This window comes from Callorhinchus milii, unplaced genomic scaffold (genome assembly GCF_018977255.1).
Source record: "Callorhinchus milii isolate IMCB2004 unplaced genomic scaffold, IMCB_Cmil_1.0 Scaffold16, whole genome shotgun sequence".
In the NCBI taxonomy this organism is placed as follows: Eukaryota; Metazoa; Chordata; class Chondrichthyes; order Chimaeriformes; family Callorhinchidae; genus Callorhinchus; species Callorhinchus milii.
Genome location: NW_024704757.1, coordinates 9959502 through 9987410, shown reverse-complemented (window position 1 = coordinate 9987410; position 27909 = coordinate 9959502). Strand labels below are relative to the sequence as shown.

Here is a 27909-nt window from a genome sequence, read left to right as displayed (position 1 = left end):
TGTGTATTTTGTGGGCAAAACACGAAAGCCAATTGCACACAGCAGTGTCCCACAAACAGTAGGGTAATAATTAATTATTAGTAAATTATAATTCCAAGAAATAATAGTTAAGCAGCATTAAGTTTGGGTTTAAAAGCCTGTAATTTTTTTGCAAGAATAGAATTCCGAGGGAGATCAGGAGTTTCACAACATTGAGATATTGCTAGAGTTGAGATAAGTTAACCATCCTCACTGATTCTTCAAAACACACACAAAAAATTGCATTTGACATAACGTCTTATCCCACTGAAACAACTCAAAGCACTTTGAAGTGCAGTGACTATTACTTAGGTATAAAACAGTCAGCTAATCTGCACCATCAATGATAAATTTGGTTGTTTTTTTTGTGAAATTGAATGAGGGAATAATATTGGCCAAGATACTAGGAGAAATTCCTTCTCTCCTTTGAAATGGTGCCATGGGATCCTTGTAGACGAGACCTTAGTTTTTAACATTTCATCAGAATTCTCCCATTTCAGGAACTCAACGTTGACACCAAGTTCTTAAAAATAATGCTAATAAATTTGCACATTAAATGGAGAATAACACTCCCTCTCACCCAAAGTCTCAGCAGAGCTCCTTCCTTCTACTGTTGAAGTGTTATATTTCCATTTCCCACACCGGCTGACCTCTAAGTAAGATTGTCAATTTAGTCTTTATTTAGGAACCAGGGCACCCGGGTGAAGGATTGGATTAGAACTCCTTTGGATAACTGGAGGGTAAAACTTTCACCCCATTGGTCGGATGAATTCGATCCCAGAGATGCGATGTCAGTGTACTTACCTGAAGCACCATGTCATTTCACTGCTAATGTTAATATCAGCCATTTCCCAGAGTCTGGTCATAGTTGTTCTGGAGCCAGACGAGAGAATAGCCAGAAAATGGGATTAATAAAGGAAAGGGGCAATTTAGAAAACCAGGAGCAGGTGCACTGATACAATCGGCCAAATGCTCCCCTTCTGTGTAGAAAATATCTGATATCGAGTACTAACATTTATCATTAGAAATGATTATAAATGGGACATGTAAGGCGTTTGCATCATTGTCATTGTGGGCTTTTGCAAGATTGTTGAGGCTGCACAAAGACAAACCAAAAGGCAAAGTACTGCAGATGCTGGAAATCTGGTATAACCACAGAAGTCACTGGGAACACGCAGCAGGTCAGGCAAGCCATGGAGAGAGGAAAATGAGATAATGTTTCATGTCTATGACCTCTCGTTAGAACAAAGACAAAACACTTTTTCTATGAAGAAAATTTTCAGATTTTTCTTGCAATTTGCGACCACTGATCTTGTCTGTTAGCTGTTCAGCACAACTGCTGTTCCATTCCAGCCACTGACATCTTTTTGCTTGCTGCTTCCCAAGGGAAGGTACTGGTCTTCATTTCGCGACAACACACACTTTTTGGTATCTCTGAGCAAATGCACCAACTGCGGTCCAAGGCCACAGATAGACCAACTTCGCCATGGTCTCTGCTTGTGGTGCTCTACCCTGCCTGAAACACTTTACTCACTGTGCCCTTCCTCCCTAGGGAAACATGTGGTATACCTATAGCACCTACTCAATATAATGAACTCAATCACAATGAGAATGAAGTACGTATCTACCAACCTGCCCCCCCAAATCACTGTAAATCACTCTTCAAAATAAAATGCTCCTTTTTAATAACAAAACAAATTTTAATACAACAGCTGGGATATATTTGTCAGTCTGGCTCAGTTGGTGGCACACACGCCTCTGGGTCAAAGGTTGTGGGTACGAGCCCCACACAGATCTTAAGATCATAAAGTCAGCGCATAACTAAGTGTAGTAGTAGAGGAGCGCTGCATTGCTGGAAGTTATTTGCTTTGGATGAGACAGTAAACACAGCCCCTTTCTTTTCTGCGGTTTCGGTGGATGCTGACATTCCCAAGATGCTATTTCAAAGCAACGTCCTCGCCAATATTCCTCCCTCATCCAATTTCATCAAATACAGATTACATTTAGTCATTCATCTCATTGCTGTTTGTAGGACTTTACTGGCACAGAATAGCTCCCATGTTGCCTACCTATCAGGAGTCACTACATTTCAAAGTAACTTCTTGTGGGAAATGCTTTGAGATGTTCCAAAGTGATAAGGCACTTTAAGAGACGCAATTGTTAGTGTATTGAGATGCAAATGTTGGTAATGATCATTGTATTTGCTTTAAGAAATTTCATGTGAGATTGCAGAGATCAAATTAACACAGTCCTACAATACTGCGTTCAAAAACAAGCTTTGTTTTAACCTCAGGGTCAAGAAGGACGTCTAAGTATCCAAACCATCCATCATCTGTGACAAGTAGAATGCACCTAACAGATGTTTCACAAACATCTGTGCCAGCTTCATCTGTTACTGTAAGACTGGGCCACCTGTTATCGTTCAAGGCGCATGAGCCACATTTACAAGCGCAAAACATCACTCCTGTTCCACATGACTAATTAAGAAATTATACAGGCTTTGAATACAATTTCAAAGTCATCCACAGAACGGGCAGGCAGGAAAGCAGGAAGTATCAGGATTATGGTAACTGACCAGCAAAACGGGCTCTGTGAAATGGAGCAAAGAGCTGGCACAAACAAGGGTGTTAAAAAGCCATTTTCCAGCTGAATACTTTTACCTCCAAACATCTGACCGGTTTATCACAGCAGAACTTCCCTCCCATAAATCTAATGTGTTACCAATCGCTTGTAATCTTTTTTTAAAAAAAGATCTTTCCCACTTCAAGAGAAAGAAAAAACAACGTGCAGTTTTATAGCACCTTATCACGCAAAAATGTCTCAAAGCGCTTTACAGCAATTACTGCCGAGTTGCAGTGACCACTTATTTTGTAGGGAAAAGTTTTGTATGCAACTATTTTACACACAGTAAGGTCCCACATGTATCCATGAAGCGAAAAAACAAATTAGTTGGAGAATTGTTGGCCAGAACATTGGGAGAAACTTTTTGTTTTTCCAGCTTTTCTTGAAATCTATAACATCCACCCAAATAGCCAGACAGGACTTCAGTTTTAGTGTCTCATCTGAAAACTCAAACAATACAATGAATCCCTATTACTATACAATAGCCACTAAAGTATGAACACAAATACAATATGTGGTCTGGACCCACAACCTTCTGACGCATAGGCGAGAGGACTACTAACTGAGCCAAACTGACACACATTGTAGACTGAGCTATTAGCACCAACTCTAAATTATAATAATAATTATCCTTGCATTTGATATAGCGCCTAATCACGTCTTTGAAACATCTGAAAGCGCTTCACAGAATATTCTGTAAAGTGAATTGACTGTATATTTTGTTGGCAAAACACGGCTACCAATTGTGCACAGCAGTGTCCCACAAATTATATTATATTCACAATGCAAGCATTTTCTCTTGCTTTCTCAAATTTAAATTTCCCACAAAATTGTCCCAATCCTAAAGAGTGTATGGTTGCTTGGAGCTGGCCCGGGATTGCAAAATTAATTCAGGCAAAATTGCGGAGTCCCTGGTATGTGTAACATTTCCCTGATTTACATCATATTAGCTCCCAGAATGACAATTTTGATCAAGCAGATTGCTCTGAACTCATTGTAAATCTGACTTTACCTGCTCCGAGGAAAAAAAAATCAGCTAAGACTCCCAATACTAAGATTGTAATTAGAAGCGTAAAGGAACAAGTTAGGAATTCTTTTCCCCTTGAGGGTCATCAGAATATGGAATGAATTGCCAGGGGTGGCGTTAGAGCAAATTTGATTAGGACATTTAAAAAGAAATTAGACAAACACATGGGGAGGAAAGGTATTCGAGCGAACGGGGAAAGACCAGGGAATTGGGATTATGATAGACTAGCTGTACCCGTTGCAGCTTTGTGTGCAACCAAAGGATCCAATATGAAATGTAGATTGACACACAGACACACATTTTGTCTTTATCTATGCTCAGCTAAGAGGACTCCTTTGGAAGGACTCCTTTTGGGAGGACTCAGTGGGAGGACTCCATTAATATATTTTCACTCTCGCTTGTCTCTCTTACTCTCTCTTGCTCTCAGTGTCTCTCTCTTAGTCTCATTCTTTTGCTATCTCTCAGACTCTCTCTCTCAATCTCTCCCTCCCAATTACTCTCTCTCAGTCTCTCTATCTCAGTCTCTCTCTCTCTCGCACTCTCTCAATCTCATTATCTCAGTCTCTCTCTCTCTCAATCTTTCTGTGTCTCTCCCGCAAAACACATAGTCACTACACTTTATACTATATTCTCTCTCAGTCTCTCTCTCCCTCTCTGTCCAATATGGGAGGACTCTAGCTTCCATGACAACCAGAAAAAAGTGCCCTACATTTGTTACAGAATATAGATGCATCTTTCTGAACGGTGTGTGCTTTCCTCTGTCACTATGTAGTTGCAGAATACAATATAGCTCATCAACGATAGGAGATCCCTCCCAAAAATATATGCCCATGACACTGCCAGATGCAAGACCTTTCCGATAAGGTATAAATCATGTCTCTACATCAATCGGTTATTGTGTGAATGTCGGATACACTGGCACACAGACAGACATTTTGTCTTTATTAGTATAAAGATGGCTTCAATGACCGAGCAAAGATCAGCATTAGACTGGGATATATTCTTTGGAGCTGAGAGGCAATTTGATGAAAGTGTTTAGAATTACAAGAGAGTCAGACAAAATAAGCAGTGGGTGACTATTTCCCCAGTTGGATTCATCAGTTACAAGAGGACATAACCAAAAAAAAATGGATTACAACCAAAATGAGGGAATAGATTCTTATTGGGAAGGCGAAACACTATTGCAGAAAGTCATAGATGAGAAACCAATTAATTGAGGGATTTAAAAGAGATAGATAAATACTTAAGGAGCAAAAATATTGAGGATGTGGGGTTGGGGAAGATTTATAGTGCACGGACCATGGAATGTCAGGTCAGCGCTCTAATGCAGCTCACCTTGTTGGAGCTCATCTGTGCCCTACTTATTTTATTGTGTGTCAGCCTGGCTCAGCGGTATGCTTCTCACTTCTGCGTCAGAAGATTGTGCATTCAAGCTCCAGATCAGGACCTGAAACTCTCATATTCTGGGTTGATGCTCCAATGCAGTGCTGGGGTGTGTTGCATTGTTGGAGATGCCACGCTTTGGATGAGACATTAAACTGCCCGTTCAGGCGGACGTTAAATATTGCATGGTGCTACTTGAAAAGAGAAGGCAGTTTCCCCCAGGGTTCTGACCAACAATCCCCCAGGTAAAATTGGTCAATCACTTTAGGTAATGCTTCTGGGACATTACTGAGCACAAATTGGCACAAAATAGAGAGTCATTGAACTTTACAGCAGATCCTATGAAGTACTTAGAGACGTCCTCCCGACTTGAAGAGCATTTTAACAAACGCAAGGATTATTATTTTTTTAAATCAGACTGCAAGCAAACTGTTGACCACTAGAGGGCTTTTCTCCCAAGAGTATTCACAAGGGTGAAGGAAAGCAAAATCTCCAACATAAGGTATATCCCTCTCCTCATAATAATAATCCTTGTATTTGATATAACGCTTTTCACATCTTCTAGATGTCTCAAAGCGCTTCACAGAATATACTGTAAAGTGAATTGACTGAATATTTTTGGGCGACACGTGGCAGCCAATTGCGCACAGCAGTGTCCCACAAACAGTCGTGGATTGAGTGACCAAATGATTTTTTTTTGTTGAGGATTATTATCCCCGGAAAAACGATCCGCCACTCCTCTAACAACTGAGTTCCTACTTACTGCTAGGTAAACAGAGGGGTGTGGAGTAAGGAAACTTGCCCAACATTTTACCCTGCTGGGAATAGAACTCAGGTCTCTCCCTTACGAGGCAAGTGCTCTAACCACTGAGCTGCAGGACTCCAGAATGCAAGTGACATGAACTACCAATTTGTGGCCTGAGGTGGAACATTTTCTGGGGCACAATTGCCTCGTATTCTCTCTCAAAACACTTTTCAGGCACTACAGGAACCGTAATATATTGAGCGGTGGTTATAGAGACTGTTTTATGGTTTCTGCTTTCGTGAGGAAGCCAACGTTGGTTGTCAGCCAAGAGAACAATAAGGGCGTTATGACTAGCGGCAGTGCCCTTGCGCTGGCCTGGAAAAGGTGGAAAGAGAAAAAACAAAAAAAATCAGCAGGGTCCCTCATCTGATCACTATTAACCTGACCCCTGCTGGAAAGTGTGCGTGTGGATCAGGCTCAATTGTGACTAGTTTCTTGGCCAAATAGCCTGCTAGTGCTGCTGGCCTCATACACAGAGGAATGCCCTGCACCTGTGGAATACGAGCATCAGTCAGCACCTTCAGCAGGAAGGAGAGGCAAGCAAAATATTTTGGAAATAAAGCCCATTATAACATAAGACAGTTAGGGCTGCTCTTGTTTGCATTGTGTAATGGCGTGTTTCCAGGTGCATCAGACAATTACCTTTGAATTTTATATTCCATGTGGTTTATTCCCATGCTGATCACTAAAACACAGCAATCTTTTTATTACTTTATTTATAATTAGTACGTTACTATCAGGCACAATACAAATTCAATCAATAAAGTTCCCACTGAAGCCAAATAAAACTGGCTGTAACTCTAGCCTTAGAAATGCATCATTGCTGTATGAATTCTACATTGGCATTTCACACTTAACCCAGTTTTGTGGTCTTGGTGTTGAGGTTGCCAACTGGGGGTAAATTGCAGTCTCAAACTGATTAATAGTTTGGTTGAACTTGCCCGAAACTGATGTCAGGTTGATCTTTTCCCTTTAGTAGAGGTTGGCTTTCATCCAACAACAGATTTGGGTCCAGATCCCTGAAATAGAGAGGCACTCCTTCAATCTGTCCTGCAGGGCAGACTGTTAGTGAGGAGAAAGGGTATTTTTGAGATAATTACTTTTTTATTGAGGGTATTGCAAGCAATCTGTGTTGCTTCAGAAATCAATGCTTTAGAGCAGGGTGGTCTAACCTATTTGCTGTGAGGGTTAGATGCTTGGCCACATAAGCAATATGTTGTCCTGATTGGAGCAGAATAATTGTTTCAAAGCATGATTTGGAGAAGAATTTCCATACTCCATTTTGAAGAATGCAGTGCTTGTATTTCTGACCTGTCATGGTATAATTTCACTAAGTTACAAATAGGTTGAACATTGACCTAGGCAATAATTAGGCCTTGTGAGATACACCAAGTGCAAAGCCCCAAATGCACCTGTCCACAGAGCAAGTATTGGGTGGGTTGAACCCCAGTGAACGTCATTGTAATGCTATGATAAGAATGACTACCAGCACCATCAATGGCTAATTGGTGCTCGCAGCTGTCCAGGAAACGAACATTCAGAAATGCCTTGAATTCCTGGTTTCATGTGGCCTCTTCTGCTGTGGGTAGCTGCTACAAGGATTCAAGATGTTGACACTGTGTGAATCGGGGCAGCAGTCACCATCACCCAGTGTTCTCGCTTGCAATGCGAACAATTACTCTTTCTCGGGCACCTGAACTGCGAGTGCTTTCTTGCCTCTACTCTGGCATGGCTGCAAGTCTTGCTTGAAATTAGTAGCTGCTCTAAATTAAGATGCACTCGCATCAAACTGAAGAGCGACGTACTGAAGGGGCGATTTCCCTCATTTAGAATATTTATCATAGCATTACAAAGCAATATTACTCTGCCACCCAGCTTCCAACAGTTCTTAGACATTGCTAATAAATCTAATAATTATTAATAATCAATACTAATAAATCAAATTATTAATAATTAGTACTAATAAATCTAATTAATACTAATAAATCTAACAAGTATAAATAATAATTACTAATATCTCTAATAAGCTCCATCACTGTCAAGCTCTCTGGGATGAGGGGCGCTACATAAATGCAAGTTATTGTTTTATTTTATCTCAAACATTTGGAGGAACTGGCCTCCATTCAACATTACTTGGCGGAGGCCCAGCTAATCACCGCTGGACACCGCTGGACATGTCTTTTGCAGATTTGTCTGAGACACTTGGGCGAATAGTGAATGTCCACAGCGCAAGATCAGGTGACAAAAAGGAGCGAAGAAAACTCGAGCTGAAAATTGAAGCAAGTAACTAAAAACATCAATTTGCAAGAAATAAAAATAACTCGTGGTGGACAAGCTCTTATGCAACGGATAGAAGCAATTCCCGAAAACAGATTTATCAAGTAAATGTCTCCAGGTTATCATGCAAATAGGGGTTTTCGGAAAGTCAGTTATAAAGTCAAAAGGAAATTGCTGGATCTGTCCATGTGGATTGTATTGCAGATTCACAAAGTCCCAGTGCAATTTTTCCTGGATTCTGAAATTTGGGCCAAAGTCCAAAGACACCCGAACTGGCCAAAACTAGATTTTTTTTTTTTTTGCTTTGCTTTGCTCAGTTTCTCTGTCTCGGTTTCTATTACACTTCTGAACTTCAAATTTTAAGAAAATATAGGAATGAGGCGGTGGTGGTGGTGGGAGGGGGTGGGGGAGAGGCCAAGAAACAAAAAGGAACACAGATCAAGTCCCGTAAAAGTTATCGAGAAATTGTGTCAAGATGGAAGCAATTCTAGTTTGCTGGGCAAAGGATGCCAGCTGAGAACACTTCCGCTTCTACAGTTACAACTTCTCATCTCGGATGACAGTTTCTTCACTTTAATCAGCCTTACAAATAAACAGAGCTTTTAGACAACAGTATCCCTCTTTTTTCTTTGTTTGCCCACCCAGGCTGGATTTTCAGATATTAAAACAAACAGAAACGTACACAACTTTCTCCGAGAGCCACCCTTTTTTTTTTGCTTCTTTGGTTCCTGCAGTGGAGCTTAGCCTTTTATCACAAATATTGTGCTCTCGTTACAAGGGCCTGATACTTTTGGGAGAGGCAGGGTTATGAGGTTCATAAAGATATAGGTCTTAAAATAGCCCAAATCCTCCTCTCCCATTATTAAAGTGAAAATCGATTAGCTGTGTGATTTGCTCACATGTAAGGAAGGAGGTGCAGTCATGTGATCAAAATGCTTGACATCAATGTGAAAACAGTGAAACTTGAAATTATTGGTAAGAATGTGACTGACAGATCATTGAGATTAGGTGTTTCAGCAAGTGTCTGAGTAAAGGTGTGAGCGAGTGCATTGCAACACTGGGTCACAAGCAGTTTAGAGGAAGAAAACCCTTCAACTCATCCGATCTCATTCTTCCAGAATATCCACCTTATTAGCCTCCCATTCCAGCATCAAGCTGATTCTTAGGAATCCAGTACCATAACCTTCGGTGTAAAGAAATGCTTTACAGTATCAGGCAACCTATGACCTCTCTTGCTGTCTTGTCATGGGGTGTATGTCAGCTTGCCTCTTGCCTTTGGATTCCCACTACAGGATTTAAGCTCATAGTGACAGGCTGATACTCTGGTGCAGTGTTATGGAGTTACTGTCCTTTGGATGAATGCTAACCTGTGGTAATGTAGCTGTCTATTTTATGCACCAATACAATTTAAACATCTGCCCCAAACAAATGCAACCAGCAAAATAAACATGATCCAACCACTAAACATATCTTTCCCTCCCCTCTCAGCATTCCGAAGGGACTGATCACTCCGTGATTCCGCAACACCTTCCCATGCCAGCGCAGGAGATGCAATACTTGCCCTTTCACCTCCTCCCATACCACTGTCCAGGGCCCCAAACAACAACAACAAAATTACATTTATAGAGCGCCTTTCACATCGGGAGGACGTCCTAAAGCGCTGAACAGTCAGCTGTCAGGGCCCGAGCATGGGGGAGGAGTGGTGTAGGGGTGAGGAAGGCAGGGAGGTGGGAGGGAGACCCAAGGCACGGTCGAAGAGAAGGGTCTCGAGACTGGTCTTGAAGGATGCGAGGGAGGAAGCAAAGCGAAGGGACCGTGGGATGGCGTTCCAGAGTGTGGGGGCAGAGAGGCTGAAAGCCCGGCCACCAATGGTAGGGCGGGAGACATGGAGCAGGCCGGAGCTTGATGAGTGGACAGGTTGGTAGGGAGTCAGCATGTCAGGGAGGTAGGAGGGGGCAAGGCCATGAATGGCCTTAAAGGTGAGGACGAGGATCTTGAACTCGATCCTCTGGGGGATGGGGAGCCAGTGGAGTTGGATGAGGGTGGGAGTGATGGGGTCGCAGAGGGAATTTTCAAGTGCGACAGCGATTTACATGGTCTGCTGCACTGTTCCAATGAACCGCAGCACAACCTCGAGGAACAGCACCTCACCTGTCTGCTAGGAACATTACTGCCCTCTGGCCTCAATATTGATTTCAACAATTTCAGACCATAACAGCTTACCTTATCTCTCCCATTCTTCTATGACCATTACTACATCATCTGGGTCCCTGTCACACCTTTTCTCTCTCTGGTCTGCCCGTTTTGTTGCAATTCCTCCCGCCCTTTGATTTGTATTATTAACACCTCTATTCCCCTGTTTTGTTGTAATCCCACCCTTTGTTTTGCATCATTAACACTTTAACCCATAATCCCCTGTCCTCTACCCCATTTTCTCCTTCGTCTTCCTTGCCCTGCCTCCTCCCTCTCTATTAGCCCTTAAAAGCCTCTCCCTTCCAACATGTCCCAGTTCTGATGAAGAGTCGTGGACTCGAAACGTTGACTCACTTTCCTTTCTCCATAAATGCTGCCTGATCTTCTGAGTGTTCCCAAGAACTTCTGTTTTTGTTTCAGATTTCCATTATCTGCACTATTTTGCGTTCAGCAAAATAAAATGCTTGTGAAAGGCCTAATATACCAACACAATTCTATGGGGAAACCAAGGAATTACTGTCCTAATAGAACAGGAAAGGAAAAGATCAAAGAAAGGCCACGGCCACCATTTGTAAATTTAAACACATTGAAGATACCAGGGCTGTGTGTTGTCACCTCGGTTAGACACTGCCTCTGATTGAGAGGGCGAGTCCGACAGTGTACAGGTCACTGTTCACTCAGTCACTGAGCACATCCCAGAGACTACATTGTGATCGATAAGACTCCCCCAGTGAAGAGAGAGCACCAGATTGTTATGATGCATGAGACCTAATGTCAATGCTATATTAAGGCATGTGAAATAAATCTCTTTTTTCCCCCTTTAAAGCTCATTGCCTACTGTTGACTGAAAGAAAGTGATTTTTTTAAAAGAGGAATCTACGAGTAAACTGTTGAGCATTTTAGAGAAGTGAAACCATACAGAGCAGGAAGGTCCCAGGTTTAATCCTCAGTCTGAAGTAATGGAGTTGGTCACATTAGGTCACAAACTCAACTTCAAGATCCTCACTGTAGTGTTTAAATCCCCCCCACGCCTTGGCAATCCTCTATCTCTCCAAACTCCTCTCTCCTACTCACAACTACTCACTGCCTCCGCTTTACTGGCTCCGGCCTCCTCCTTGTCCCTCGAATCCTCCGCTCCAATATCGGCGGCCGTGCCTTCAGCCACTAAGCTCTGAAGCTATGGAACACCCTCCTTCAATCCCTCTCAGTTAAGCAATCTGGGATGCCACCTGGCGTGGAGGGTGCTATATAAATGCAAGCTGCTGTTGTTGTTAGGGCAGCAACAGAGGGCAATACAATTAACCTAATTGTTCCCAGGGAGGCAGAGAAAATCAGCAGCACGGTTCCTCACTTCCAGCCGCAGTCATAGGTCAACTGCTGGAAAGTGCGTGTATGTTGCCGCTCTCTCTGCTCAACAAACAGTGGCTTGGCCCCAATCCACCCCATTATTGGGGGTGAGCGTCAAGGCATTTTGCCCCTGCTCTGGAACTCAATCGCAGCTTCGCCCTCTCCCTCACTCAAAACCCACCTTAAAGAACCTTTTCAACGTCTTTTGGCCATCTCTGTTCCTCTCCCCCTTCAACTCCGACTTCCAGGTAATGAACCTATGTGAAGAATTTCTTGATGCTGTGATGGGTGGGTATTCTGGAAATATGAATCAAATAGGCCAAAGGGCCTTCTCCACTCAAACTTCTTTTGTGATGCTGACGCCCTCTCCCCTGGCTCTTACACTGCTTTTGCCCTGTGTGGCTGCAATTGGGATTTTTCCATGGTGGGGGGGAGGGGGGAAAGAAAGATACAAATAACAGGTACAAACAAAGGTCCCAAAGAGAAAGCACCTGACAAGCAGAATCTTTAAGGGATAAAGCGAACAAGTTGGAAAGCATGAGTGGACAATTTAGTAACATAGGCAGCAGTGGTGCAGACACGGTGGGCCAGTTGGCTTCCTCTGTGTTGAAAATGTCAGTTTTTAAAAAGAAAACGTCATCTGGGCAGCTGAGAAATATCACACAGTACACACTGTGTGCACTATTCCCTTCAATAAAGCAAGAACGCCAGGTGTATATTGACCTGTTAGTATGGACCATAAAACAAGGAGGGAGAAAGTCATCAGCGGTAAATGGTCCATTGCAAGATCCAAACACCCACGATCATTGAGCAGACCTCAGGTGGAATTGGACAACCCTTGGCTCCAGGTGTCTGGTTCCACATTGATGGTTACAGGCATGGCAGAGCACATTAAGATTCATAGTTACTTGCACATTTCAAAAATAGAAAAGCTAATTTTGTTTTTAAGCTGACCTTCCCTTATATATGAAGCATATTTTATTAAGCCACCTAAGGCAATCTGCAGGGAGATTTATGTAATTATACAAACAAGACTGCGGACTGAGAACAGGTTGTCAGACTGAGTGAGCAGTGCGGGCTGCTCATAGTATAATACTAAGTGCACAGTGCTATATTGTACAGTCACAAGGGAGGTCAAGGCTGTAGCAAGGCAAGGACTCCGAGTGAGATCAGCCCTTCAGATTCTATTAGCTTATGGAGCCGCAAGCTGAGCTCAACCATCCATAAACTGGGACAGCTTCCAGGATCTGTCGCACTGCAACGGATTGGGAATGAGCTCCAGGTGAATTTCCTAATTTAATTCCACATTTCCTAATGGAACTGTAAAGACTAGGGAGGTCTTCTGTTCGATTCTATATTGAATTCTCGGATCAATGGGGCAACAGTCAGAGTATCGTGATTCATATTAGTGCCCAAGGGAGGGGGAAAGAGACATCAGCCAGGGAGTCTGCTTCAGATTGATATCCTGTCAGCCGGGCTCAGTTGGTAAGCATTCTTACCTGAGTAAGAAGTTTTTGAGATCAAGCCCCACATTGGGCCTTTGAACTTGGATAGTCTGCACTTCAATGCAGTCCGGGGGGGACCATTGTATAGAACAAGCTTCCTTCCTTCAAATGAGATGTTAAACTGAAGTCCCATCTGCCTGTTCAGTTGAAAGTTAAAAATTCCCATAGTACTATTTGAAAAGTGAAGGGAGTTTTCCTAGGTAACAATCCACCAAATAAAATAAGTCATTCATTTCATGGTTGTGTGTGGGACATTTCTGTGGCCAAATTGGCTGCTATGTTCAACTACAAAATAGTCACTGTACTTTACAGTAAATCCAATGAAGCGCATTGACATATGCAGAAGCAGTACAATTCCCATCGGTATCATAAAAGGCTACCTTTAGCAGAATAGCAGGCCTGTGCTGCTGAAAATCAAATCTTTTTATTGCCAAATTTTTATACTCTATTGAACACTCTTACTCTTTGTTGAGGGACGATCCCACAGGAATCCAGAGTGTGGATACTATCTCATTATTACCCAACTCCACAGGTTGCTAAACCGTTTCCTTAGGACTCAGAAATAAAAACAGAAGTCGTTGGGAACACTCAGCAGGTCAGGCAGCATTTATGGAGAAAGGAAAGTGAGTCATTGTTTCACTTTCTGACGTTTCACCGTTCTGACGAAGGGTTGTGGACCTGAAACGTTGACTCACTTTCCTTTCTCCATAGGTGCTGCCTGACCTGCTGAGTGTTCCCAACGACTTCTGTTTTTGTTCCAGATTTCCAGCATCCGCCGTATTTTGCTTTCCTCAGGACTCAGGTTTGGAGAGTGTTGGTGGGAAGATGCTACCACATTCTGGAGACTCAGTGTTTCATATAACAGCAATGGCACTCTGGCACTAGCGCTGTTCAGCCAGGTCATTGTGAGGAGCTCGCAAGCCAGAGATAGCAAGTGAGGAAGAGACATTGAAAGAGAGAACTGAAAGTAAATCTACCATTTAGAAAAATGGTTCCCTTTCCAGGTTTCGCCTGATGGGAGACCCAGAAAGGCACAAAAGCTTGTGCGTAATGTGGGATCTCACTAGATCAGGGGTAAGAGGTCAAGGGGAGGGGGAAATCTAAACCTCGTACATTCACTATTGAAAAACAACACGTTAGAGACACATCAAACGAGGAGTAAAATGTCTGCTTTACCCATTATTGAAACAGGACTATTCAGATCACTGTGCGTTGACAGGGACTGTGGAGTGAACGTGGCTGATAAAGGACTTTGGCAAATAGGAGAGAAAAAACAAATACGGGCCTGGTTTCTCACACCCTTTGTCTGCCAATCATAGATCGGTCTGCTCAGAAGACCAAAGGTCAACGGCAACAAAGAAGCCGGGCAGATTCTCCCAGCGGCTGAGAGTGCAAGCCCGCCTCGCTCTTTGTTTATCCAGCTAACTCAATTTAAAATGCTCGCTGCCTTGGTTCACCTCTAACGCATTGCTTCTCATACGTCCATTCATCAAGAAGTGACTAGAGCCAGCTCTACTTTCCGATCAACCTTCCAACATAATTCCCCTTGGCTATTTGAAATCCTGTCAGAAACGAATAGATAATCCCCTTTATCAACAGCTTGACATCTGCACCAGATTCTAGATCTGCCACCTGGTTTTAGACCGGCACATTCTGGAAAAATTCTGAATTGTTTAAACCGGACACAGAAAGTCAAAGGCCTCAACATTTTCTCATGGTTATAGCTTTGAGACCGTCCTCTTAAAATTTAGGATTGTGCAGAATGTTTTTAGAAAATATTCATTCTTAATTTGGAAAACGATTTTCTGCATCCCAAACAAGAATGAATTTAATAATTTTCCAAATTCTATACTTTTCAAAATTAAAAATGTGAAAAGAGAAAGGAGCTTCTCCAAGTGTCCTGATGGGAAACCTTCCAATAATGTGGAACTCTCGGTAGTTTGGTTTGAAGATTCTTCAGCTTGGGTGATGGATTTTCATGTGTGTCTAATATTCAGCTGACCAAAAAAAGGTCTGAACTTCCACCCAGTCTTAGCTTGTAATACCATTTGTCTTAACATTTAAGATGGCGCAGAATAATGGGAAAATCTTAAATTGCAGCTTGGAAAACAGTTTTTTTTAAAGATTAAGACCGAATATAAAATTTTCCACAAAATTTCTTGCCGTCTTAAAAGTTCAATGGTTTTATGGGCTAGGATGAGGTGGAATATCAGACTGATTATGTGATGCAGAGGCCTTAAGAAGACTTAATATAAATAATCCTTGCATTTGATATAGTGCCTTATCATGTCTTCGAGGCGTCTCAAAGCGCTTCACGGAATATACTGTAAAGTGGATTGGCTGTGTATTTTGTGGGTGAAAGTCACCACATACCTCTGCATGCCTTTCTGTGGGTGATCGGTTTGGTCAGGTCCCGGTAAAAGCCCTCTTTACAGTAGTGGCAGTGGCGTCCTGCAGTGTTGTGCCGACAGTTGAGGCAAACTCCTCCACTCTTGCGGCCTGAGAGTTTGTAGAGCTCCATGTTGAAGCGGCATCGCCTAGCATGGAGGTTGCAGCTGCAAGCTGTGTAGAAAGAAATATATTTAATAAGGTGCAGGAAAACTTTTCGATACAAATCAAATGAATTAACATTAAAAAAACCAAAGGGAATTAAGAGTCGATTTGTGCTGTGAATCAACAGACAAGCAGGTTGCCCATCCAAATTCATTTCACACAAGACTCTTACAACAGCGCGAGTGATTCACACTTCTGGAGTCGAACCACCCAAAAGTACCAGGTCAGTGTCACCTTGTACCATTGTGGTCACTTTCCAGTCTCGAGTAGCTGATCACAGTCCCATTCCCAGACTGACCATTTAAATTTGACTTTAGACTAAGATGCAAGCAGAGGTCGATACAGAAGGCAGGGAGGTTTCACCAGTGTTAAATGCTGTTTTGCACAAGAATTTCCTGACATTATTCTCAATAGCAAAGAGCAGTTCGCTGAACAGGTTTTCCTGAATACTCTACTTCCAGGTGCTGCTCTTTAGTTTAAACATAAACATTGACCTGCAGGTAATTGCTAACGTGAAGTGACAGTAATCCTACCACGAATGTGTCCAAAGTAAGAACATTGTGTTTACAATTGAAAGCAACAGCTCAGCGGGTAAAGGCACTGCCCAGTAAGGAACACCCATGCAGATCAGGCAAATTCCCAGCTTTGATCCCTGCTCTGTGCTGATTTAGCTGATCTCAGTGGGAGGTGTTGGCGGTTGGAGTGGGGGGTGGGGTGTTGCTACAGTTGACCTCAACACCCTTTGGTTGGAAAGGGGAAACATTCTCCCAATCTGTCAGGTGAAACAAACCCAGATAGCTATTGCCCTCTCTCCCTACCCCAGCACTGCCCAAACATTTACAATTCTTTATTAAGAACATACTACTAAGATGTTCTGCTCAATAGTTCAGCTGGTAACGCCACTGATTAGGTCAGACCAGAGTCATGGGAGGTTCCATCTGAGTCTGTGCAGTTAGCGGAACTTACCTGTGGCAGCAGTGACTAAGTCACAATTGACTGTCGCGGCCTTCCCTCACCTCCAAGATAAGGTGTAAATCAAAACGAACCAGGGCTCACATTCCTGAGCACTCTTGAGCGACTTAGGCCGGAAAGTGCATTTATAGAGGTCAAGTAAGGATTGGATCAGGTTTGGTGGTTATACCTTCGCCCCCTCTCCTCCTCCCGTCCTCTGCTCCCCTAACCTTTCTCTCCCCCCCTCTCCTACCCTCACCTCTCCCTACTCTTTCTCTCCTCCCCCCACATTTCTCTCTCCCTCTCCTCCCCCCCCCCACTTTCTCTCCCCCTCATTTTTCCTCTCCTCCCCCCCACCTCTCCTCTACGCCCTCTCACCCCCCCACTTCTCCCACCCTCTCCCCTTCTGCTGTCAAGCAACCTGGGGTTAAAAATATATCTCAAATTTGAAGAAAATTTAAACCTGTGGCAAAAAACATACTCCAGTTTCAAGAGCTTGTTGGACCTAGATAAAGAATTTAAAATCTTTTGTCCTTGGACAATATATTATTGCATAAACACTGATTATAATCAGTGTTTATGCTGTATGTTTAATTTAAGATGGTGACTATTATTTTTGGATATTGTTCTGTATTTTGAGAAAAGCGATTCTCCTACAGTATCAGTTTGTCTCTGGTGGTGAAAGCTGATGCGGGTTCCTCTAATCACCCCTGACCCCGAGGGTGGAATAACTTGATGTGGTGGGGCTCAGTCAGCCACGGCTTTGCGTATTTCATCTGAAGCAAAGAGTTGCCTCGGCTGACTTAGAAACATCTCCATTGTCCCCATAACCTTTTTTTCTTGTCCCAGAATTTACCTCCCCTTTGCTCCTCGGTGTGCTGATTCACGGATGATATATCATTCCATGGGCGTCAGCTACCTGGGGCTAAGTAAGCGATCTTTGTGTGTGATCTCAGAATGAGTTTCCGCAGGTTACGTGACCATTGCGGGCACCACATATGAACCCAATTCTCGACTTGGGATGGTTTGGGTGTGGGTGGGGGGGTGGAAAGAGAAAAATTAAGACACGTTTTGTTATGTTTGTCAACAGAGAAGATTATACAGTAAAACCGCACGAGTCAGTCGGAATGGCCCAAAGTTTGTTTTTTCTTTCTCCTCTCTTAGCCCCAGTGTGTTGGGGTGCGCATATGGGGTGTTCCATTTGAGGCAGGTGCAGGAAACTAAATTTTGACACAGTAGCTGGTAAATTAAGTAGCGGCAAGTACGGTAGCAGTGTTAATAGTTAAGCGGTTGTTAGCACGACTAAATTTAAGTGGATTCAATATGACTTTGAACAGGACTTGGGCAGATGTACGACTTAGGCGATTATATGTTTTATACAGGGCAGACTTATGCAAGTTTTACTGTATTTCTCTCTCCACAGCTTTCCGGTGTTTCTCCGTATTGTTTAAAACCACATATGCCATTGCTCACTTAAACATTCCTCTCTTGTTCCTCCCAAACGCCATACGATCCTGCACACTCTGCTACAGCTTTGCAAGGGTTAATACAATAGTATATAATAAAAGCTCTCCAGCCTGACAAAATGCGAATCAAATGTGCATACTCTGGGCGGACATAGGGTCATTTCCTGCAGGCTATCCTGTGGGATAACACTTACACTGTTCACTGGCTCTAATCCAGTACAGACGGTCCTTTGGCTTGTGACTGAAGGTATCAGAGATTCAGTCTCTTTGCAAAGCTAAGTTGGTGGTATGTTGTATTGTGTATCCTCTTCCACCTCCCATTGTGTGTGTGTGTGTGTGTGTGTGTGTGTGTGTGGAGGGAACCCTCTCACTCAAACAGCATTGTGTACAGTGTTTGGAAGGAAATTGAAGGAGGAAAATTCTCAGTTTCTCCTCATCCTTGAAATTACGTTTTTATTTTCTCTCTCTCCCTCTCTTCCCCCGCCCCCTGTTGCATAACTATTTCAGGGGAAAAAAAAGGGTAAAATAATGTCATTCTGATGGTGTAATAAAAAGGAATGTGGATGGTGCAAGTTTTCCCCTCGGGTGAAGAATACAAGCTTGCGGTGGATGGAGTCTCTGCTGCAGTGAAATCAGGCAATGGTTTGCTTCGGCAGCCAAAGGTTTTAAATCAGGGGTCTACCAATATCAAACAGTTAAAGTGGATGGGTTAGCCGTGGATTCAGATCATTCGTCTGTTGTGCTGCACATCTGTTCGGCACTGGGTTGAAGGAGTGTGTTTGGGAACCCCCTCGGTGTCTCCAAATATACGTCCCATCTGGAACTGAGCGGGGAATCGTGGTACCTCCCAAAGTGCTGGGAAAACACGTCCAGGACCTGAAGGGAAAAGTGATGCCCTTGGCCTGCCTGATCGAGAGGAATTCCCATCGCCTGGGAGCACGAATTTGGAGAACTGGTGGAAATTGGAGGCAATAGACAACAGTATCACAAGCCAAACTCGCTCTGAACACACAAATACTCCTCAAATTTGGTGTAGGTTTACTGAGAGCACAAAGTTGTATAATTTGCCAGTCATTCCTGCTTAGGCTCCGCATGACCTAAAGGCAACCAGACGAGCCGCACTGAAACCCAATCTATTGGCGTAATCTGTTGAACAGATGTTGGTTTCGTCATTCAATGAAAAAAAACACATCATCATCATCTCTGACCTACTGGGCATGTGCAGTTTGGGTCAAAAGAACATGGACACGGAGGGAGTATTTCAACACAAGGTGTTGGGTCCTCGTTCAAAACTTAATCAGATCCAGATTTCTGTGAGGGAGACAAAAGACAGGGAGGAGTCCAAATGCTCTGCACTGCACTAGCCTGGGCAGCACAGAAGTAAGGGACAAAATCCTTATCAATGGAACTAATTGGTTTCTAGGTTTGAAGCTCAGAGGAACAGTAAGGACACTGGGTGGAATCTGAGGTGGCTGGCTGTAGGAATGGAAGGTGCTAGAAACAGATTCTGGGGGAGGAAGGAGCCTTTCTTCTCCCAGAGCTCATCATCCTCAAGACCACATTTCATCTTCAACAGAAGTTTTCAGTCCTATTTACACAGCCTCTGATGAAATTGCTCCACTTTAAAGGATGGGAGAATATTGCAGGGGAGGGGAAAACTAAAAAAAAGGGACTCGATCCAGAGTGAAGAATACTTGTTTAAACTTTCTCTCCCCTCTGTAAGCCCATTAAAACCAGAAGCTTTGAATTCAACTGTCCAGCGCCTTGGAACGTCCTCCCGACGTGAAAGGCACTCTATAAATGGAATCTTGTTGTTGTTGTTTTCAGTCCAGGCTGATACACCTGTGCAATGCTGTAGGACAGGTGAGACATGAAGATGAGGCCTTGTCTGCCTGCTTAGGCGGGCATTAAAGGTCTGATGGCACTATTCTAAAGAGTTTCTCTCAGTACCTGGCCAAAAAAACTCCATTTAAATTGATTATTCACCACATGCTTTTTTGTGGCCTGCTGTGTGCAAATTTTCTACCACGGTTTCGACAAACACTACACTTGCCAGCAATTTCATATGAAACACTTCAAAATATTTTGACATTCTAGACCCAATAGAAGGGTTCTTACTGTAACAACAACAACATGGATTTATATAGCGTCCTCCATGCCGGACGGTGTCTCAGAGCGCTTCACAGTAACGGATCCTGGGACTGAGCCGGGGGAGGGGGAGGAAGGTGACCAAAGGCGCGGTCGGAAAGAAAGGTCTTCAGCAGAGACCTGAAAATAGGAAGGGAGGCAGGGAGGCGAAGGGACTGAGGAAGCGAGTTCCAAAGGCTCGGAAATTACCTCTCTTCCTCCCAAAATTAAACACACAAACCCTGAGCAGACATGCAGACAACCTCCAACTGCTGTTCGTAAAAGAGCTGCTGGAAAATGCATCATTCTAGTTGATCTGCTCTATGAAAGAACATCTCACTCCACTCTCCATTCCCAGCCAGTCAACCAGATAAACCTACACCCATGTCAGAATGACCCAGTGAATACAACAGAGAAGCCACGTGTGTAAACTCAAACACAAACTAGCGCCGTAATTCAGGTGAAATTCTTTTTATAACAAACTCTTGGGTTTTCGGCGTGGGATAAGACAACAAACACAAGTCTTATTTGGATCTCAGACAAGTCAACAGTGAGAAGAAAGACCATACTGAGCAGGAAGGGACTTCCTTTCAAGTAGAGAGCCTGCAGCTCAAGAGGAAGCAAGTAGGCACTGCCGCACAGAATTCATGCTGAAGTTGAACAGCTGGAAAATTCAAAACTCGTGGGAATGAAAAGTCCGTAGGGAAATGGAGAACATCTTTCCAACCACTGAATGCCTTAACCACCGAATACAAAGCCTCAGTGAGACACTAGTTCAGTGGCAAGCATGGGACAGCCAGGGATTCACCTCCACCCCCTTTCTGTGTCAGTCTTTAACTCCCCTCGAGAAAATATTCCAACGCATGATAAGGAACAGAAGAATGTTTTGGAACCCCTCTTCCAACATGGCTACCAATCAGGAAGGAGCAATTCCTTACCCAAAGGCTAGAGGAGTGTGGACAAACAGCACAACTAATGATGTCTCCTGACTGATAATCTCACTTCTGGAATGTGGCAAAGTTGGGTGAGGGTAGGATTGATCTTGTCTCCCCCCCTCAACCACCAATCAGAGTCAAATAACCCCATTGAAACTCAATGTTTAGGCACACAGGTAAACCACCATCACAAGGGTGGGATACCAAAGGGGTGTAGTGCCCCTTGGAATCATTCCCCAGTATAACAAGAGAACTGTTTTTGTACAAAGAAAAAATTACTCTAACACACGATGCGTGCAAAAACCCTCGGCTGATCAAGTAAAACTAAGCACTGCTCCTAATCATCATTTACAGCAGTCATTGGTTTCCCTTTAACAAGCGCCATCAAGTCTTATAACATGATGATCATCTGCTAAACTGCACATTTCCTTGGCCCACCAAAACCCTCCACAGCAGCCTTTGCACAGTGAGAAGCAAAGGGCCCCTCTTAAAACTGTCTGTTATTAAAGCACATTTTATTTGAAGATTTTACAACCTTCCTGTGAAAGCCATTACTTACTGAAACGAGAATTCATACCGGTTTTGTCAAATACATTTTATAAGATCTTTGTGCCTCCTTGGCTCTCGAGTTGGCTTCCACACAGTTTCTTTTGCACGCAAGCATATGCCACTAGAGATCTCTGTTCCAAAACAAAGGGCGGTTTCAGCGTTAGTGCAAACTTAAGCAATTCGTTTTACTGCTTAGAAACTCAGCAGCCAAGACCAGGCATTCCCTTCTCCCCCTCTCCAGATTTTCCAGAGAAAAAAAATGCCATTCTAAGAACAAAGTGTGCACTTCTATAGGCAGAAGGGATGCTCCAATTCAACATACTTCATCCCTGTGGAACATTTTCTATTGGGCTTGGCCTCAAACTACAGACAAATTGTACAATATTAAAGCCAAATCCATCCCAAGACCTGAAGCATGCTCAAGTAACTGGGGACCTCTTCTTGTATCCATGTCGCATCCCTGGATAGAGTACGATGACTAATTGTCCTGGCGTGACCGGATTTTTTTTATTAAGGGATTATTATCAGAAATCGATCTAACAATCGACTGACAACTGATTAACAACCAGGTTCCTACTTACTGCTAAATAAACAGAGGTGTGTGGAGTACGGAAACATGCCTAAGGTTTCCATCTGTCTGGGAATCAAAGCCGGATCTTCTTGCTTGCAAGGCAAGCGCACTAACCAATACGCTGTGGACTACACTCCACAGATATTACTCTGGCTTTCTTGTTCTCTCTCTCATTCCTTCTTAGGTACAAATACACAATCCTATACACTCCTCTCTTGTAATGAAATTACACCCTCTCTTCCTCTAACTCATTCTTATGGGAACCATAAGATTCTCACATCTTCTCTCCATACTTGTCTTTACTATGGGCTTTGGCCCTTCATCTCATTCTTAATAAAAAAAAGTGTCCTTGACTAATACATTTTGAGGAGCTATCAGCTTTGATCGGGAATAAAACTGGATGAGAACTGGATGAGAAATCCAAGGTCACCAGGTGGTTCCCGCATTCCTGCCCACTGCTAATACATAAAACAGCAGATTAGAACTCAGAATAACAGGTAGGTCTTTGGCAGAACAAGGGAATGCACGGGCTATGAGGGAATGCGAGAGAGGAATTGTGAAGAGACTTTCCCTCTCACCTTCCTTCATTTTCTTCCAAAAAACATTCCTGTATCCTGACCTAAACCACCTTTCCTGATAATCTATTCTAGTCGTTAATTTCCTTTTGGGCAAGGAAATCCCTCCTGGTGTCTGTACTGAAATTGCCCTTTGCAGTGTTGAACTTTTCCCTCTCATTTCTGCTGTCTTGGTGTATCTGAAAGTATTATTCTTGGTTGCTCTCAATCCCATTAGGAATCTCATGTACCTTTATAAGGTCCACCCCTGAGATATCGCTTGATGCTCGACACTATCAATGCACACTGTGTGCGCTCACACATGAGGAACTATCACTTGAGTCAGGTGTTGAAAAACATCCATGGAAATGTATCCCAGCAAAGGTTGATGCCTCAGGAAATAAGGGATGTGGGGGTGGTGGGGGTGGTGTTGGCAGAAGGAAAATTGTGCCAAGATGATTTAACTGTTTCTGCAAATGAAACGCATCAGACAACCATAAAATATACGCGTTGGACACAGGCTACGCTCAGGTTGTGCAAATAACAAGATACTAAACAGACCCACTTGAAAAATCCTGGAACATGTTTGCATTGGTAGCAGTGAGAGTGATGGTTATAGGTGCTGGTGGAGTGTGTGCTGTGTGTACAAGCTATAAAACCACACACTTAAGTGAAACATCCCTTCATTATACATTTCCAGCAAGTGCCCCACAATAAGGAGAGACAAATGCTTGCTTAGATACTTAAGACTGGGTGTCAACTTACAATTAACAACAGCACTTAAGTGAACTCGTCTGGACTCAAAAGAAAACCTTAAACGTCACAAGGGAAACCTTTTTAGTTTAATTTTGGTTTGATCTCTTCTCTCACTATTACGTTTCTGAACATCCCACTAGGTTTGATACAGTTTACAACTTTATAGTGGAGTTTGGTTCAGTGGTTAGAGCACTCGCCTCGCAAGTGAGAGACCTGGGTTCAATTCCGGGGAGGGCGAAACCTTGGGCAAGTTTCCTTACTCTACACGCCTGATAATAATCCCTCAAGCAAAAAAATAATAATAAATTGGTCATTTCAATCCACGACTGTTTGTGGGACGCTGCTGTATGCAATTGGCTGCCGCGTTTCGCCCACAAAATATACAGTCAATTCACTTTACAGCGCTTTGAGACATCTAGAAGACATGAAAAGCGCTATATCAAAAGGCAAGGATTATTATTATTTAATCCTCAAATCAAATCTGGTTTTCTCCTCAACAAAGCCCAGCTGCAATCTTTCACCACCGGTTTGGTTTTGTGTCAAAGAAGAGTATAGGAACGAGAAAGTCATACCAATTCGCTTGGACACCTGGGGTTTGGGTGAGGAGGTAATCTGATTTATTCTTCATCCGCTTTCTATCTATCCTAAACAATCAACTCCTTCAAGAAAGAACTGCATAAGTATCTGCCTAGGAACAGTCCTGGAGATAATAGGCACAGGCATTTAGGGAGGTGTAAAAATACTTCAACGCTGGGACAGCTGACACAAATGGCTGCTGGTTTACTTACAAAAACACTTAATAGCAATTATCTGTGAAGCACTTTGTGAGATGTTTCAACATGGTATGACGCTATAAAAATGCAAGTTCTTGGTGGGAGGAGAAAGAAAAATGTATGTGGAGGTTTAGTGAATGTGCTTGAGCTTTTGTTTGGCTGTCTTTGGGGATCAGAGTATATCAGGGCTTTCCTTTCGCCTAAGAGACTTGATTTGGGTGACAACTTTGCATTGAAAGACTTTCCTTGCGTTCTCTCTAATTTCTCTCTAATTTCAGTGCGGCATTTCTTCGGTTTGTTTTTGGTCTGAATTTGCCAAAAACTTTCAACGTGGTCTTGAGTTTAACCCTGTGACAGTTCTCGTGCCCGCCAGCCAGGATCCACCGGCACATTTCCCAGAGGGTAGGAAGGTCCATTCAGAAGATGGGGATAAGGCTACATTTTTTGGCTGTCCATAGCCACACTTAGGCTCAGTTTCCAATATCCTTGACAAGACATCTACCCATAACAGAGTCATAAGGAGTCTGCGAGAACCTTCTTCTCTCCTTCTATCAGTGTCCCTAACATTCTAAATGATGAGACATACTCTGAGAGGCAACTCACTCCACCCCTTCCAATGGTGAGGGCTTCAAAGGATTAAACAAGCACTTTAGCACCATCCTCTAAGAGGCAACTAACTCTGTTCCCTCAGTCCGAGCCAAGCGATGCCGTATGCTCAGCTCCAACGTACCTTAACGACTAGTCATATACATAAATCAATCACGACTGAATTTCAAGCCTTTTTACAAGTTTCATTGAGAGTTTTGCTCTTTGAAAGTGGTTTCTTACAGCCATAATTACACCGCAGGATACAATTTTTCAAGCCATGTATGAAAAGTGTAACCGTTTGTGTTTCAATTTAATAAAGCTCCTGGCAAACATCAATCAAGGAAAGCTAATCCTGCTCAACAACCTATGACTTCATGGAGAATGACACGCATCAAGGACACATGAAGTGATGGAGTCTAAACACACTCACACACATACACACACTTCCTCTTAACATCAGTTCCCTTTTAGTTTGTGTAAGTATTTATTTGTGAATCCGAAATGCTCCAAACCAATAACTAATCCGATTACTTAGGACTGTCATTTAGTGGCAGTGCAGTCATTTGAGTCTGGGATACATGAGATATTACAAAAAAAATGCTCCTGTCATTTAAAAAACTTAAAAATTAACAAAAAATTCTGGGACTGGTGTGGAATGGGTTAAAGCTCGTTTGAATCTTGCTTTGGATTCTGTTTACTGAGCAGCTTCCAACAGAGAGGTGCTTTGCAAATGATCCTGTTGGATACCTGATGGCAGAATGTAAGGGGAGAGACCCACTGGACGATTGCTGGTAACTGCTAACATTGCGATGACAGCTACTCTAGGAAACGTGCTTAAAAAATTACAAGGAACAGGGAAGAAAAGTAGAGTAAATCCAAGTGTTAACGTTTTTTCTCTTGAAATGGGATAGTTTAATGGGATCAAGTTTCTATCTTTTGATTTTGTATAACTTTCCCCACTAAAAAAAATTCACTATTTCTGGCGATGCTGAGAGATAATGGCTAAATGTCACACGACTGCTTCAAGTGACAAACTGAGGCTCAATTGTGAAGCCACCTCCTACATGGAAAGTGTTAAAAACAAATTAAGTCATGTGGAGTCCTGTGGCTCAGTGGTTAGAGCATTCACCTTGCAAGCAAAAGATATCTGGCAGGGCAGAATATATTTACAGAATATTCTGTAAAGCGCTTTGAAACGTCTCGAAGACGTGATAAGAGCTATATCAAATGCAAGGATTATTATTATGAGAAAGAAAAAAGATGGAAGACAATTCATATCTATGAAGTCTTCAGGAGAAATCCTGTTGCTGGGTCTTGTCCTGGAGAATACCTTCCTTTTTTTAAAAAAAAACAGTATTTTTCCTTGTCCACGAATATCAAGACAGATACCAGGAGCTATTTCTTTATCCAGTGGGTAATTAACTGAAACAGGTTGCCAGGAAGGAAGGTTGAGGCCAGGGTGCATTTGAACAACAGCTCAGTGATGCAATGATCCAATGCAATGATGAAAACACAGTAGGGGGTATTCTGGAAGATGAGATCATATAAGCTGTCAGGCCTTCTTCATGCAAACCAATCATGACCTTGTGACGCTTACCAGGAAAGGTAGGGGGCAATTATGCATTAGTTAATGAGTAGCCAATTCATTGTTAATCATTTCACACAAGACTGGAAATAAATTGGGAAATTCTAGGCAATGAGATGGATCCCCAGTGGGATGAACAACTGGATAAGCTTGGGCTCCTCAGCTCGTAGAGGGGACCTTATAGGGTATAATTTGGAGGTTCTGTAGATGATATCGTGGTTGGCAGGAGTTAGACTTTAATTTCAGCAGCCTGCTAATTCAGGTGTTCACTCTCAGTCTTATAAATACTTCTCAGTCTCTAATTATAAAGTTCCTATCTATTTAAATGTACTGAGGAGATAATTCAAGGAATTCCCTCCTATCAGCATTTTTACTGATCCTCACAATCACAAAATTCTCAAAACACTTAACTAAAATAAATGTCTAAAGTTTCATGTTGAAATGGTTTCATGTCTTCGAGACGTCTCAAAGTGCTTCACAGGTCTTTCGCTTGGGAGGCGAGCGCTCTAACCACTGAGCTATAGGTCTCCACAACTCCATAATGGAGCAATAGCCTCCGAATTCAGCCAGCACACTATTAGACCCACAGTTGGAAGTTTGCTGGGCACTCACTCGTACATTTTTCACAAGCCTTCTGTTAAGTGTTTGGTCGGAAAGTATTTTTTTAAAACCTCCTCCCAATTTCCCACCCCCACCTTTCCTTTTGAAAAGGTAATCACTCAGATTGAGGTAAATTAATCAAAAGTCACCAGCTACACCCAAGTAACCATTTTACACATGTACCTGTAAAGTAGCGAACCTCACTAGCAGAGAAAAAAAATAAGCCAATCAAGTTGATTTCCTCTGCAGTCTTGACCAACAAGTGCCACTACTTAATCCACAATCCATGACTGTTTGTGGGACACTGTTGTGCGCAATTGGCTGCCGCATTTCATCCAGAAAATATACAGTCAATTCACTTAACAGTATATTCTGTGAAGCAGTTTGAGACACCTCGAAGACGTGATAAGATGCTATATCAAATGCAAGGATTATTATTATTATACAAGCTTCAACTGACCATGGCACATCTACCCCCACCCCTACAGCGAAAATTCTCAAATCACTGTTTACATCATCATTTGGAAAGAGATAATTCAAACAGTGAGTCCCCTAAATCTACTGTTATAATGGGATCCGAAAGGGCCACTGCAGCCCATCCAGTTGATCTCAAAGTTATTGAAAAAGTTTAATACNTTTTTTTTACTCGCAAGGAAATCTTTTATTCCGTTTGTCTTAGAGAAAAACCGTTAAGTCAGTCACCAGCAGAATTAACCATCGGGAT

General features: G+C 42.8%; 1 protein-coding gene across 1 annotated transcript in view; it reads right to left on the bottom strand.

Moving 5' to 3' along the window:
- LOC103178720 (netrin-3) overlaps window positions 1-27909 on the bottom strand; it is a 98444-nt gene that overhangs the window by 43577 nt on the left and 26958 nt on the right. Inside the window, exon 3 of the mRNA XM_042341044.1 lies at window positions 15551-15739. Within this exon, the coding sequence (XP_042196978.1) occupies window positions 15551-15739 (189 nt within the window). The remainder of the gene's footprint in view (window positions 1-15550; window positions 15740-27909) is intronic.